Consider the following 14,424-nt stretch of genomic DNA (forward strand, 5'->3'; position numbering starts at 1 on the left):
GGAAAAGGAACTATCTTTAAAGAAATCTGATGTTTTACTGATATATTCATTCTTATCGATGATTACGGTCGTGTTGCCTTTATCGGCCTTGGTCACGATTAGGTCGTTGTCCTTAATTTTTTTGTTTAGGGTGTGCAGGAGCTTCAAATCTGTTAGTACATTCCTGTTATTAGAATTGGCGGGAAAATTAGGTGAATTATTGCGAAAAAGGATGTTATTAAGTTTCTTTTTGATGTCATATCTTAATTCATCTTGTGTGTCTAAAGGCATTTTAGAGATAGCTAATTCCGATTCTGTTATCATTGTAATAATTGAATTGGTTGTGTTCAAATCGGGCCAGTTATGTTTGGGTCCCTTGGCTAAAATTCCTTCTTCATTTGGATTTAGGGGAGTAATGGATAGGTTAATTACGGGTGGATGAAAATGGTTACGATCATCTGCTGGTCTACTATTGCGTCTAACTTGATAATCTTGCGATTTGGATCTCTTTAATTTCTCCAATTTATTATCCAAAATATGTTGTTTCTTGGTTAAGTCTATAAATAATTTATCTTCAACTGACTGGAAGAAGATTGTCCAATGCGCTTTAGATAACAATTTTGTTGCCACAAGGTGAGACTCGTATAGTTTGAGGTTAAGGAATGATTTTTTCCTATAAAGAAACTTGATTTCATCTTTCAACCAAATTTTATTAGTTTTAGTTTGAGTTTTGGAAGTTTGTGACGTGATACGATGTTTCTTTTTGTTGTGTTGTGATGTTTGGGACATCACTGTATATTTTTAATTATTGAACTATATATTTAATTGATAAGATATATATATTTAATCACTGATAGGTCATTTTTAAATTAATATGTATATATATATATATATATATATAGGGTTTTTATCATCCATTTCAATCATCATTTCATTTCTTTGTATCGCGGCTATAACGTATTCTGAACGAACAAATTATTGGGTAAAGTATTTCAACATCATGCATATTTATAACTTGCAGTAAATTTTCCAATAGCCGTTGTGAGGTGACCAGAGTCAGCAGGCTAATTTCAGCCCAGTTCCAGGAAAAGTACGTCATCGAGGTTACAAGAGATATTACCCTCTCCACCTCATGAAGAGACAGTTGATACATTATTAACACCCACTTTTCAAACTCCGCTTCGAGACGCTTTATTTCAGCAGGAAAGTTCAGCCTATGTGAATGAATGTAATGAAGCAACGTGATGGATTCACAGCAATACAAGGGAGAAGGGATGAGACCTCGAATCTTATGGACCATGTGATATGGCTGATGGAAAGAGACTTTTGAACCGATAAATACCACCGACAAGGGCTGGAGAGGACATTCGGACTTCCTCATTTATATTCTTATTCATACTCTTACTACGATTCTACGTCTACACATCGGAGAAGATTTTAACTTAGTTCACTTCGCATCTGAGTATATTCTACTCAAAAGTTACTCTCATTGGGACTTGTTATCTCAATGACGAGAGGTAGTCAACGGGAGACCGGCTTTGACTAGTATAGGGCAGGAGAGCTCTTATTATGAATTTAGCTACGCTACTGTTCCGTAATACGGAAGAATACGAACGTATTCTCTCCATGAACATAACCCATGGTGGTTTTGCACTTAAAATTAGGACTCATTACAACTTTATGTAAGGAGTACAGTAGGAAGTGTTAAGGACAGGAAATGTAGGACTGGAATCCAACAACAGAGAAGGCAGCCGGTACGAGATCCACATATCATCAGCTTCAAGACAACAGAGTCTACATATGGTGAGCTTATGGCATAAGTTACTGCAAGTCTTCGCGCAACAGTTCATTTTTAAAATTAATTTCATTCAATTTTTCTTTTGCTTCCGTAAGTTCAGATGTCGTTAAAACGCCGTTACGTCACGTTTTTCATCTTAATAAATAGCTGTTCTAATTTGTATTTTATGAAATGATTATTAATGATCCTTAAATTCCAAGTTAGTGTACTTAATGATTTGTGTTCCGTTCACCTCACCCCTGGGAGTTCTTTGAGTCTCATTACGCATTATTATTATTATTATTATTATTATTATTATTAATTATCTACTTTTGTTTTCAAGCCATAAGCTTGAAGACTGGCGCCCTTGGGATACTGTTTATGGAGAAACAATGACATATCATTTATTTATTTTAATATTAAAGTGACCCGCCACGTTATAGTTTTGTCATTCATCTGTGGGCCAAGTGGGTACGTCACAGTGTCTTAAGAAATTTGGCGTTAAATCAAACCGAATGCACTGTTTGAGAAAATCTATGTCTTTGCCTAATTTGGCTATTTTCAACTTAATGCCTAGATATTGAAAGGCTTTGTGTTTAGCTTGGTTAGCGTCATCATTAAAAGTAATAAACTTCATTGTTAGGTTCCGTATTGAGTTGAGACTATGCTTAAAGTAAATACAAAATTTTAATATTCCACCTTCTCAATACTAAAAAATCATTTGATGTTTTTACAAAAACAATACAAAGATGTTAAAAGGTACTAGTTTCGGTCCACTGTGGACCATCATCAGCCTAGCCAAATTACAACAGTAAAAGACATAGTAATGAAAATGAAATGTCGTATGGCTTTTAGTGCCGGGATATCCCAGGACGGGTTCGGCTCGCCAGGTGCAGATCTTTCTATTTGACCCCCGTAGGCGACCTGCGCGTCGTGATGAGGATGAAATGATGATGAAGACAACACATACACCCAGCCCCCGTGCCATTGGAATTAACCAATTAAGGTTAAAATCCCCGGCCCGGCCGGGAATCGAACCCAGGACCCTCTGAACCGAAGGCCAGAACGCTGACCGTTCAGCCAATGAGTCGGACAAAGACATAGTGATAAAAATAGTATGGAGAAATGAGAGAGGATCTAGAAGGATGGGATGGTGGTGGAATGACAGATAAAAGTGAAAAAACCGTATTTGCGAATAATGATAAAAGTAACAGAAGTGTTCACAATGACAAGTAAAATCTTGTGAAGTCACGTAAAAACTCTTGATGAGATAGTCTTTGGTTGGCAGTTGCTCCTGTGTTGCACGATTGACATATATAACTACGTATATGCTTCTAGAAAGTTGTAGATGTAAGTTCCACTTTTGCGTAGAGGGAAGAATTGTCCAATGAGACTAGCACCAGATTAAAATTGACAAAGTTGAACCTGTTCTATGGTGGAATTAAAGGCTTTCTGTGTTAAACAGAAGTAGTCTCAGTTCAATCGGGACCCCAATGAACCTGGGGAATATTAACGTGGGTAATCGGATAGAGAACAAGCGAGGCACCGGAAAATATAAACGATGACTCACCTTGCGCTGCGTGGAACAAACTTGCTGGATTGAATGCAACTTACGGAGTAAGCGTAGCGCGGAGTAGATCAGCAGGAAAGGGGTAGGTGAATACGGAGGGGAGGAATGACGTAAGTGGTGGAGGGTGGGAGGGATGGGAAAGGTTCAAGGCAGGGTGGACAGGAGAGGAAGTGATGGTGTTTGTATTGTTGGGGGACCCTTAATTGACTTAAAGAAAGAATTTTGAACGACCGATTTGTTTTTTCTGTAATAAGTAATGAAAAGGTCAAATAAAATATTGGGTTTCTCAGTTATTTCATTAAGGTTATAGTTGGCATTAAATTATTGATCTAAATGAATGTAAAAGTTCTCTATTATATTGAGTAGAGGTCCTTTCTTAGCTATTTTGATGATGTCCATGTCTGTTTCAATATTCGTGAATTTGTGGTTATAGTCGACCATATGTTGGCCGATAGCTGAAAATTTGTTGTATCTGACTGCATTGAAGTGTTCCAAATATCTAATGTTGAAGCTCCGGCCAGTTTGCCCCACACAAGAAATATTAGAGCATGTATTACATTTAATTCTGTAGACGCCTGATTTTGTGTACCTATATATTTTATATATATTTTATATTAATATATTATATATATTTTATATTAATAAAATAAATAGCACTGTTTGTCGGATATCTCCTTTACGGATAGTGAAATGAGCTTACTGAATAAAGGATCAAAATTTAATTGGCCTAACCATCATCAAATAGAAGACGTAATAACCACTATAGCTGAAGTAGAATCTAATATAGGGAAATTGCCTTTAGAATCACAAAATGATACAAGATTTGAGGTTAAAAAGAAACTTCCAACTTTAGTAAAATAAATAAATAAGAACTTAAATCCCGACCCCACTAAACAAATCAAAGAATTAGACTCAAATAACGAAAGTGATATAATAGTAACCAAATGATAAAAGGGAAACTACAGTTATTTTAAATAAGCATGATTACATTAAGAAAACAGAAGAATTTTTTTGAATGGAGCCTATTCGATAATACAGAAAGATCCTAGTCAAAATTCAATGGAATCTAAAGAAATTGCTTAAAAATTCGTCTTTCCTCTTTAATGAACTAGAGTGTCAGAAGCTGATAAATATGAATCCCAAGATACCAACAGTCCATGCCCAAAGTCCATAATAAATAACGATGTGTAAATTTATTGAATAATAAACTTCCTATAATATAAGCTACTAGAACAGTAATTATTAATAAGATAAAAAGTGTATGATCATGAAAGAAAATTGGTTGTTCTATTAAAGGAGAGGCACTATTTTGTAGATTTAAATTCGATCAGGTTGCCATGTTTTAATATTCTAATAAAAGGGTGAACTTAATATACCCATGCAACCTACAATCAACTGCATGAATAGCCCAACGAATAAGACTTCTAAATATATAGATCATTTTTTTAAAAAAGCACTATAAGTTTTACAATAATTCTACAATCAGTAACTCAATAGAATTCTGTGATAAGCTTAATAAATTCGAACTGCAACCGCATCATAAAATGTTTTCATACGATATAACTAACATGTACCCTTGCATACTGATTAATGAAACCAATAATATAATCAAACTCAATTTATTCAATCACAGCAAATTAAGTAGGTGTGAAATAGAAGAATTCATAAATGTATTGAGATTTGTTTTAAATAATAATTACTTCACATTTAATCAAAAGATATATCATCAAATGTGCTTGGGAATGGGTGACCCTGCATCAGGTATACTAGCTAACGTTTATATAGATCATTTAGAACATGTTAAAATTTTGAATAACATAGAAGGACAAAACCTTTGGCTGAGATACGTCGATGACACATTTGTTATAATAGACAGTAAACTGAATAAATTAGTAACATAAAATTCACTAAAGGTGAAAGTAAAAATTCGCTAAGTTTTCTAGATATAAATGTAAAGAGAGCAGGAAATAAATTCGATTTCCAGATTTATAGAAAACCAACGTTTACTCCAATAACGATTAAAAACGAGTCACTCCACCCCAAGTCTCACAAACAGGCAGCATTTTTGAGTTTGGTTTATAGAGCACTAAAAATTCCACTAACAAGTAAGAATTTAAAGAAAGAACTTAATTTCATAAAGGACTTGGCACTCAATAATGGTTATAAAATAGAGATGGTTAACAAGATCATTAATAAGGTGAAAATAAAATTGGCCACAAATCTCATACCAGATAAAAATAAGAAATTCAAATTTGCAACTTTTACATTTACTAACCCAGCTATAACCAAGTCACTAATACCATCAAAAAATGAGATATTAACATTGCCTTCAAAACCCAAAACACGAATCGAAATATTTTCTTCAATCACAACAAAGTTAATATAAATAGTAATCAATATCAAAGATCTGGAATATATAGGCTTGCATGTGCAGAATGCAATTTTTCGTATGTTGGCCAAACTGGCCGGAGTTTTATGATAAGATATTTCGAACATGTAAATGCAGCAAAACACAAGAAACATTCTGCAATAGGAGCACACATGCTAGAAACTGGACACAGTTTTACAACTATTGAAACAGATTTAAGAATTTTAAGAAGAGTAGAAAAAGGAAAAGAAATGATGGAATTGGAAAACATATACATTCATTTAGATCAGCAATACAACAAAAATAAAAACCTAAATGTCGAAATTGAAATAAAGAACCCCATCTTAGTACAATTACCGGAATTAATACAAATGCTTAAATCTGATATAAATAAATTCTATAAACATTTTAATCCGACAAAAGTTAATGGCTTATTGATGCAAACAAACTCACCTCCTCCCCTTACTTCTCCTAGGCAGTCCCCTCCCCTACTGCAGCTAACAATGCACCGCCTACCTTCACTTCCCCTTCCCACTCCCTGCCAAAACGTAAACTCATCCACACTCACTCATATAATACAAGGAGTGCAAACAGAACAAGTAGTTCTCAAGAGACTAGGAGTAACACTAGACAATTATGCAGCAGAAAGAAAAGTAAGTGACAATTCTTTCGATAAGAAGTTTATACAGAATTATAATCAAAACCGTAAACAGATATTTTTTATCTTTCATTACAGATATATCAACAAGCCCAATTTGGAACATACAAGAACAATTCAAATTCTACCTCACATTAGAAAGTGTTTATTCACCAACAAGTTTGTTCATGAACAATATTCTCGTATTGACAACATAAAATTAATGCCAATACATTTTGTATAAATGTTACTCCAGCAACATTGAGAACAAGTCAAATGTTCATAACGTAGGCAATTATCAACTGCAGAAAATTGTTAATATAGTTAATGAAGTTTCAACGACAATCATACAAGTCAAGCAACATTGAATAAATACAATTAGCCAGATCTCAAAAGGTTTTTTAAAATAATTTTCAAGGATGTTCACCAGATGAGTTTCGTCAATAAAATGTTAGACTTAGATAGATTTTAGACAAATATGTTTTAACTTAAAGACATAATTTTATTATTATATGACTTGTAAAATATTATAAGATTTCTCAATCAGGTTTACAAGCATAATTTAATCCAAAAGAATAGATTCATGATCTGATATAACCTTAAGTAAATGATAATTGGCTGATGATACTCACGAAAAAGGAGCGAAGCATGTACCATAGCAACAACTTAATAAATATGTAAGTTTTAATTACGTTTTTATTGTACTGAATAGGTGGTATTTAACAAAATTATAAGAATTTGTATCATAAGTAGATCTTCAATACGGACAAAAAATGAAATTTATAACCTGCAATTTTCTACTGTGTCTTTCTGGCAATTGGTGCCCATTAGCACTACCTGGAAATTTCTTAATGACAGTCACTGAAGTACCTTCTCCACATCTTTCCATTGTGCCACCTGACTGTTTTTTGTAAAGGTCTGCAAATATACTACAATAGTATGAGAGAAAGATATGAACATCAGCTTACTTTAATGACCAGTCCATCATACAATATCTGAGGCTAGCACACCAAATGGCAAATAACAATACAATACACAAGTTTTGTACCATAAAAAACAGTTATTTTTCCTTCACTACACTAGAGTTTTAATCAGTTTGATTAATCGGCTGAAGCACATTGAGCAATTAATCATATTTTTAGATAATTTGGATTAATAGGTTCAATTAATGGATTAAGTAGATAGCTCTAGTTTGAAGCATTGAAAATGGCATTGCAGCTATGAAATTTACTTATTAAATGTCACACAATATCACAAAAGGGTAGAATTGAGTTGGGAAACTGTCTGCAAAATCATTCTTTAAAATGCTTCTATGTCTCTGTCACCTTCCTGGAAAACACACTCCACTAGAAACGTTTGCTCATCTGTAGTAAGCATCTTAAGTTCCGCATGCTACTGACCACCTCCCCCCGACCTTCACTATAATATCATTGCATCATGCTTCACTCTGTTGGAGTGCTGCCAACATACACAGTATCATCGGCAGCCATGGTCACCGTGGAGACTCATTTCTAACACTCTGTATAACGGTAATGGAATAAGTTACAAGTATCTCCTTACCTCCAACATTATGAACGCAGCTAGTATTATACCTGAAGCAAGGTATAATAGGCAACAGGTATAAATTAAGCCTGGAATATATACAGCAACAGCAAGAATGTGGAAATATTTCCGCACAACTGTGGATGCCTTCTTTTCCGCATTTATCTGATGAGCAATTGCCAGAACTGCCATGACACAACAAGCCACCCAGTATACGATGACACACACCTGCAAAATAATATTTGTAACAGCTTATTGAAAACAAATTCCAATCAAAAATACCTTCTCATTAAAGCAATTATTATTAAATTAATGCAGAAGTTCCTTTCTTCTTTTGTTTAGTTATTGGATAGGTGGTGGCAGAAGTGGTGCACATGGTAGGTATGTATGTATGTATGTATGTATGTATGTATGTATGTATGTATGTATGTATGTATCGTATTTACTTACATATCAGGCAAATTTTTATTCCAATTTTAAGGTCCTAAAATAGGGGAAGCAGCTATTATGCAGAAAATATTCAGACAACATTTTTAAAAGACCCAGGGACATATTGTAAGTATTAAAACTATTATTAGAGAGGTATATACAGTATGTAATAACAGAAGTGCCGTGCTACTGCCAGTACGGCTTTTGTCAAGTACAACATTAAACATGGGCTGAGACTGGTACATCCCCTGTCAAATTAAGCATAATAAACATTGCACAAAAGTATAGTTAAAATGAGCAATGATTGATGTAGCCACAAAGACGCATACACGAAATGCTGTCAATTGTGTACACTATTTTATTTACAAAGTATATATACATATTCTACACACACACACACTAACAAACCGCCATCTTGACAAACGTTTGACTGCTACAGTAGCATGTCAACAGAATCACATGAGTTCATGACTTCCCCATAAGTCTCATTAAAACAACTCAACTCAACCCTCAGGACTTCCTCTTTATATACATTGCCAGGCCAGGCTTCTAGAAGAATATGACACAACGTATTTTCTCGTAATTTCTAGAGTCTCCAATAACATATTTACAATGAAAATAATTTTCTATACAATTCTAATGACAAGATGCGTGTTCCGGACTATTACTGTGTGTTACATAACGTTGCATTGAATCATATATACAGATAATAATAAATTATATACTATTAATTATGTGTTCTTACATTAAATAAACTCATATTAATATACATACAGCAGATGTTTCATGACATAACCTCACAAATAATATGACCACGATTACACCAAATAAAGTTTGTACACAACTACATAAATAATAATAATAATAATAATAATAATAATAATACTAATAGATGTAAACAACTTCATAGCCTCACCTCACAAGTCATAATAATAATAATAATAATAATAATAATAATAATAATAATAATAATAATAATAATGATAATTCAAGCTCGATATTTGCATTAATTACCCATGGGTTGAAGAATATTGTTTCCAAGTTGTAATAGTCTATTACACTTGTGTCCTGATTTCAATACAGTTTCACTGAGGGCTGTAATGAAATTTAATGGTCAATCGTCAGAGATGCCAACTTTCAAGAAGGGCAATTCGTAATGCAGCCGTTAGGGCACGCAGGGGGGGGGGGGCATAGAATATTTTTCCCCCCACATCTTACTAACATATCACTGAAAAATCAATGAACAACATACAATTCAACCAGATGTAACATATTCAAAGATTGGCATATAAAGAGTATGTGATTCTTACCTGAGAAAGTAAGAGGTAATCTGCAGTATATATCTGAGTTGAGGTTGAAGGATCATTTCTTTTATTGAATACTGTACCTGCTCCCTTACATCTTGTAGTTCCTGTTTGCTAAACGTCCACTGATGACATGCTTTTTCTTTTGATATCATGTGCATCCTTTGACTAACAGACCACTTAACAGTTCAGTGTTCATATTAGCACGGAATTCAGTCTTGTTCCACCTCATGTGCATCTGAAAAATCGCGGCTACATACACTACTAACACCTGAGGACATGCAGCTCTCTCTGTATGAATGATGTACTGATGATGGCTTCCTCCCGGGTAAAATATTCTGGAGGTAAACTAGTCCCCCGTTCAGATCTCCGGGTGGGGACTACATGAGAGGGGGCGATCATCAGGAAGATGAATACTGACATTCTGCGAGTCAGAGCGTGGAATGTTAGAAGTTTGAATCGTTGTGGTAGGTTAGAGAATCTGAAAATGGAGATGGAGAGAATAAAGTTAGATGTAGTTGGTATAAGTGAAGTATGTTGGCAGGAAGAACAGGATTTTTGGTCAGGCGACTACCGAATTATCAACACGAAATCAAACAGGGGAAATGCAGGAGTTGGTTTAATAATAAATAAGAAAATAGGGCAGCGGGTAAGCTACTACGACCAGCATAGTGAAAGAATTATTGTCGTCAAGATAGACACCAAACCAATGCCCACCACAATAGTGCAGGTCTATATGCCTACTAGCTCAGCGGATGATGAGGAAATCGAAAGAATATATGAAGAGATAGGGGATTTAATACAATATGTAAAAGGTAACGAGAATCTAATTGTAATGGGAGACTGGAATGCAGTGGTAGGCCAAGGAAGAGAAGGTAATACAGTAGGAGAATGTGGATTGGGACAAAGGAACGAAAGAGGAAGTCGGCTGGTTGAATTCTGCACTGATCATAATTTAGTCCTTGCCAATACTTGGTTCAAACACCACAAACGATGGCTGTATACGTGGACGAGACCTGGAGACACTGGAAGGCATCAAATAGACTTCATTATGATTAGGCAGAGATTCAGAAACCAGGTGTTGGACTGCAAAACCTTCCCAGGAGCAGACGTGGACTCTGACCACAACTTGTTGGTCATGAAATGCCATCTGAAGTTGAAGAAACTGAAGAAAGGAAAGAATGCAAAAAGATGGGAACTAGACAAGTTGAAAGAAAAGAGTGTGAGGAATTGTTTCAAGGAACATCTTGCACAAGGGCTAAATGAAAAGGCTGAAGGAAACACAGTAGAGGAAGAGTGGATAGTCATGAAAAATGAAGTCAGTAGGGCTGCTGAAGAGATATTAGGAAGGAAGAAAATATCAACTAAGAATCAGTGGATAACTCAGGAGATACTAGACCTGATTGATGAACGACGAAAATACAAGAATGCTAGAAATAACGAGGGCAGAAAAGAATACAGGCGATTAAAGAATCAAGTGGATAGAGAGTGCAAGGTAGCCAAGGATGAATGGCTGAAGGAGAAGTGCAAGGATGTCGAAGGTTGTATGGTCCTGGGAAAGGTACATGCTGCATACAGGAAAATCAAGGAAACCTTTGGAGAAAGGGAATCTAGATGTATAAATATTAAGAGCGCAGATGGAAAGCCACTTCTAGGGAAAGAAGAAAAAGCAGAAAGATGGCAAGAACATATCCAACAGTTGTATCAAGGTAAAGATGTAGATAATTTTGTTCTGGAACAAGAAGAGGCTGTTGATGCTGATGAAATGGGAGACCCAATTTTGAGGTCAGAGTTTGACAGAGCTCTGAGAGACCTAAATAAGAACAAGGCACCTGGAATTGATGATATTCCCTCTGAATTACTGACTGCCTTAGGAGAAAGCAGCATGGAAAGGTTATTCCATTTAGTATGTAAGATGTATGAGACAGGAGAAGATCCATCCGATTTTCGGTAGAATGTTGTTATACCTATTCCCAAGAAAGCCGGTGCTGACAGGTGTGAAAACTACCGCACCATTAGTTTAGTATCTCATGCCTGCAAAATTTTAACATGTATTATTTACAGAAGAATGAAAAAACAAGTTGAAGCTGAGTTGGGAGAAGATCAATTTGGCTTCAGAAGAAATGTAGGAACACGTCAAGCAATCCTGACTTTACGTCTGATCTTAGAGGATCGAATCAAGAAGGACAAGCCCATGTACATGGCATTCGTAGATCTAGAAAAGGCATTTGATAATGTTGATTGGACCAAGCTATTTACAATTCTGAAGGTGATTGGGATCAGATACCGAGAACGAAGAATTATCTACAATCTGTATAAATATTAGTCTGCAGTTATAAGAATCGAGGGCTTTGAAAAAGAAGCAGCAATCCAGAAAGGAGTGAGGCAAGGTTGCAGTTTGTCCCCCCTCCTTTTCCATGTTTACATAGAACAAGCAGTAAAGAAAATCAAAGAGGAATTTGGAAAAGGAATCACAATCCAAGGAGAGGAAATGAAAACCTTGAGATTTGCCGATGATATTGTTATTTTATCTGAGACTGCAGAAGATCTCGAAAAGCTGCTGAATGGTATGGATGAAGTCTTGGGTAAGGAGTACAAGATGAAAATAAATAAGTTCAAAACAAAAGTAATGGAGTGCAGTCGAACAAAGGCAGGTGATGCAGGAAATATGAGATTAGGAAATGAAGTCTTAAAGGAAGTAGATGAATGTTGTTACTTGGGTAGTAAAATAACTAACGATGGCAGAAGTAAGGACATAAAATGCAGACTAGCACAAGCAAGGAAGAGCTTTCTTAAGAAAAGAAATTTGCTCACTTCAAACATTGATATAGGAATCAGAAAGATGTTTTTGAAGACTTTCGTGTGGAGCGTGGCATTGCATGGAAGTGAAACATGGACGATAACTAGCTCAGAAAGAAAGAGAATAGAAGCTTTTGAATGTGGTGTTACAGAAGAATGCTGAAGGTGAGATGGATAGATCGAATCATGAATGAAGAGATACTGAATCGAATTGGTGAGAGGAGATCGATTTGACTAAATTTAATCAAGAAGTTAGTATAAATAACCACCTAATCGATACTTTATTATTGTCTCAGGCAAAATTGAATATAAATTAGCACTTACAGGACATGTTTCGACCACTTAGTGGTCCTCTTCAGCTGTATAAAGAAAGAATTGAGAAGAAAGACCATTAGGACAATAAGCACAAATAATAAAAGTTCTTTGGAGATTCCTTTGTTAAAAAATGGAGGTCATCGTAACAGGACATCTTGCCTCTCGTTCTTGTTTGGAAAAGAGGTTTACTCTGCACTGTCTAGGGGGTCTGTCTTTGAGCGCGACCTGGTGAAGTAACGATGTGACACAGTCTGACAGTTCATGCAAAGCTCTGGAGAGAAGGGAAGTAGAGTTTTGTCGTCATCTAAAATATTGTAACGTGTTGGCGGGGTAGATAAATAAACGAGTACAGCACCTGGTAGCAACCTATTTCTAAGATTTATTAACTAAGCACTACCACTACAGATTTACACACACACACAGACGATAGCTGAGCTTACAAGTTACACAAGTACACTTACACACTTATGGTTCGTGCGCTCTCTCTCTTTAGTTTCTCTTGGGTTCCATCTACAATGACACACACACACACACACATAGTCATCGATTATTTACAGTACACTCTCTCAGCCACTCAGTCAACTCGTTAGCGCTGTCACGGTTCACAGCCTACACGTCAGCCTCGCAGGTCGGGATAGTATCCGCTGTTCACTCAACCCGTTGAACTCCGCAGTCTTCACACGTCGTCTCCTAGTGTTCCCTTCTTCGCCACTCCAGAACACTCCAGGTTCTCCTCCAGCAGCCAGCCTCAAGGGACACACACACACGACATGAGGAAAACAGGAACGAGTCCTCGGCTCCACAGGCAGATACTTCATCAGGCTGCACACTCCCAGTCCATCACTGACTGCGCTCCAGCGAACTCAATCTCGCTCCCACTCACTCACTCACTAACTAACTCTCACTCTCCAATTCTCACTGACTCCAGGCAGGTCGTTCCTCTCTTATTTACCTGCGCTGGTTCTTCTAGAATCGTCCGGATGTTCAATGGATCGAGGAACCTCGCGAAACAGAAAACTCCAGATTAATCTTCCAGTCGTTTCCGTAGTCTTCTGCGGCATGACCACGGATAGAAGTGAGAAGGGCCGGCACAGCGCTTGAGTGTTATCGCGGATTGGCGTGCTCGAGCGTAAGGTGGGTGGGGCGATGGGAGACGCCCCCGGCGCGTAGCGAGTTAGCATGGCGGACTCTACAACCATTACATTGCCCCCTCCTTAAGGCTGCTCGTCCTGAGCAGCTCCACAATTCGCTGCAATACAGTTTGTTCGGTTGGCCACCACCTTCCCATGGGGGATCCGCTGGGTCCGGTCGACGGTGTCCTCGTTCCCGTTGGTAATGATCAGCAAGTCCTCGTGTGGCAGCCGGAACTTCGGTGGTTTTCCTTTCGTCCACACCCGCGTTTACTTTCAGGATTTGAGCGCCTTCGTAGTCCTCTGGTGTGATGTCCGGGACTGGTTTGCTCGTTCCAGGTTTAGCCCTGCTGGATTTCCTCTTCTTCCGGGGTGCAGAATTTGATGTTCGTACCGGCACGAAGTGTCCTAGTCAGATGGCATCCTCGTTCGTTGGTCATCGGTTCGTCTTCCATTGCTGCTCTGTCTCCTAGTAGGGGTCCCTCCAGCCGTGCCGTCACAGTCGCTGCCTCTGTTTCGTGGGCCATCATCAGAGCCTCTTTGTAGTTCTGTTTCGTGCCGATCGTCCTCCCTG

The 14,424-nt window shown here is 37.0% G+C and overlaps 1 protein-coding gene across 3 annotated transcripts in view; it reads right to left on the reverse strand.

The window, feature by feature from the left end:
• Window positions 1-14,424, reverse strand: part of Dolk (Dolichol kinase) — a 188,672-nt gene that overhangs the window by 107,389 nt on the left and 66,859 nt on the right. For all 3 annotated transcript variants that reach the window (XM_067142775.2, XM_067142776.2, XM_067142774.2), the window contains exon 5: window positions 7,892-8,101. In XM_067142775.2, coding sequence (XP_066998876.2) covers window positions 7,892-8,101 — 210 coding nt within the window. The remainder of the gene's footprint in view (window positions 1-7,891; window positions 8,102-14,424) is intronic.

This window comes from Anabrus simplex, chromosome 3 (genome assembly GCF_040414725.1).
Source record: "Anabrus simplex isolate iqAnaSimp1 chromosome 3, ASM4041472v1, whole genome shotgun sequence".
NCBI lineage: Eukaryota > Metazoa > Arthropoda > Insecta > Orthoptera > Tettigoniidae > Anabrus > Anabrus simplex.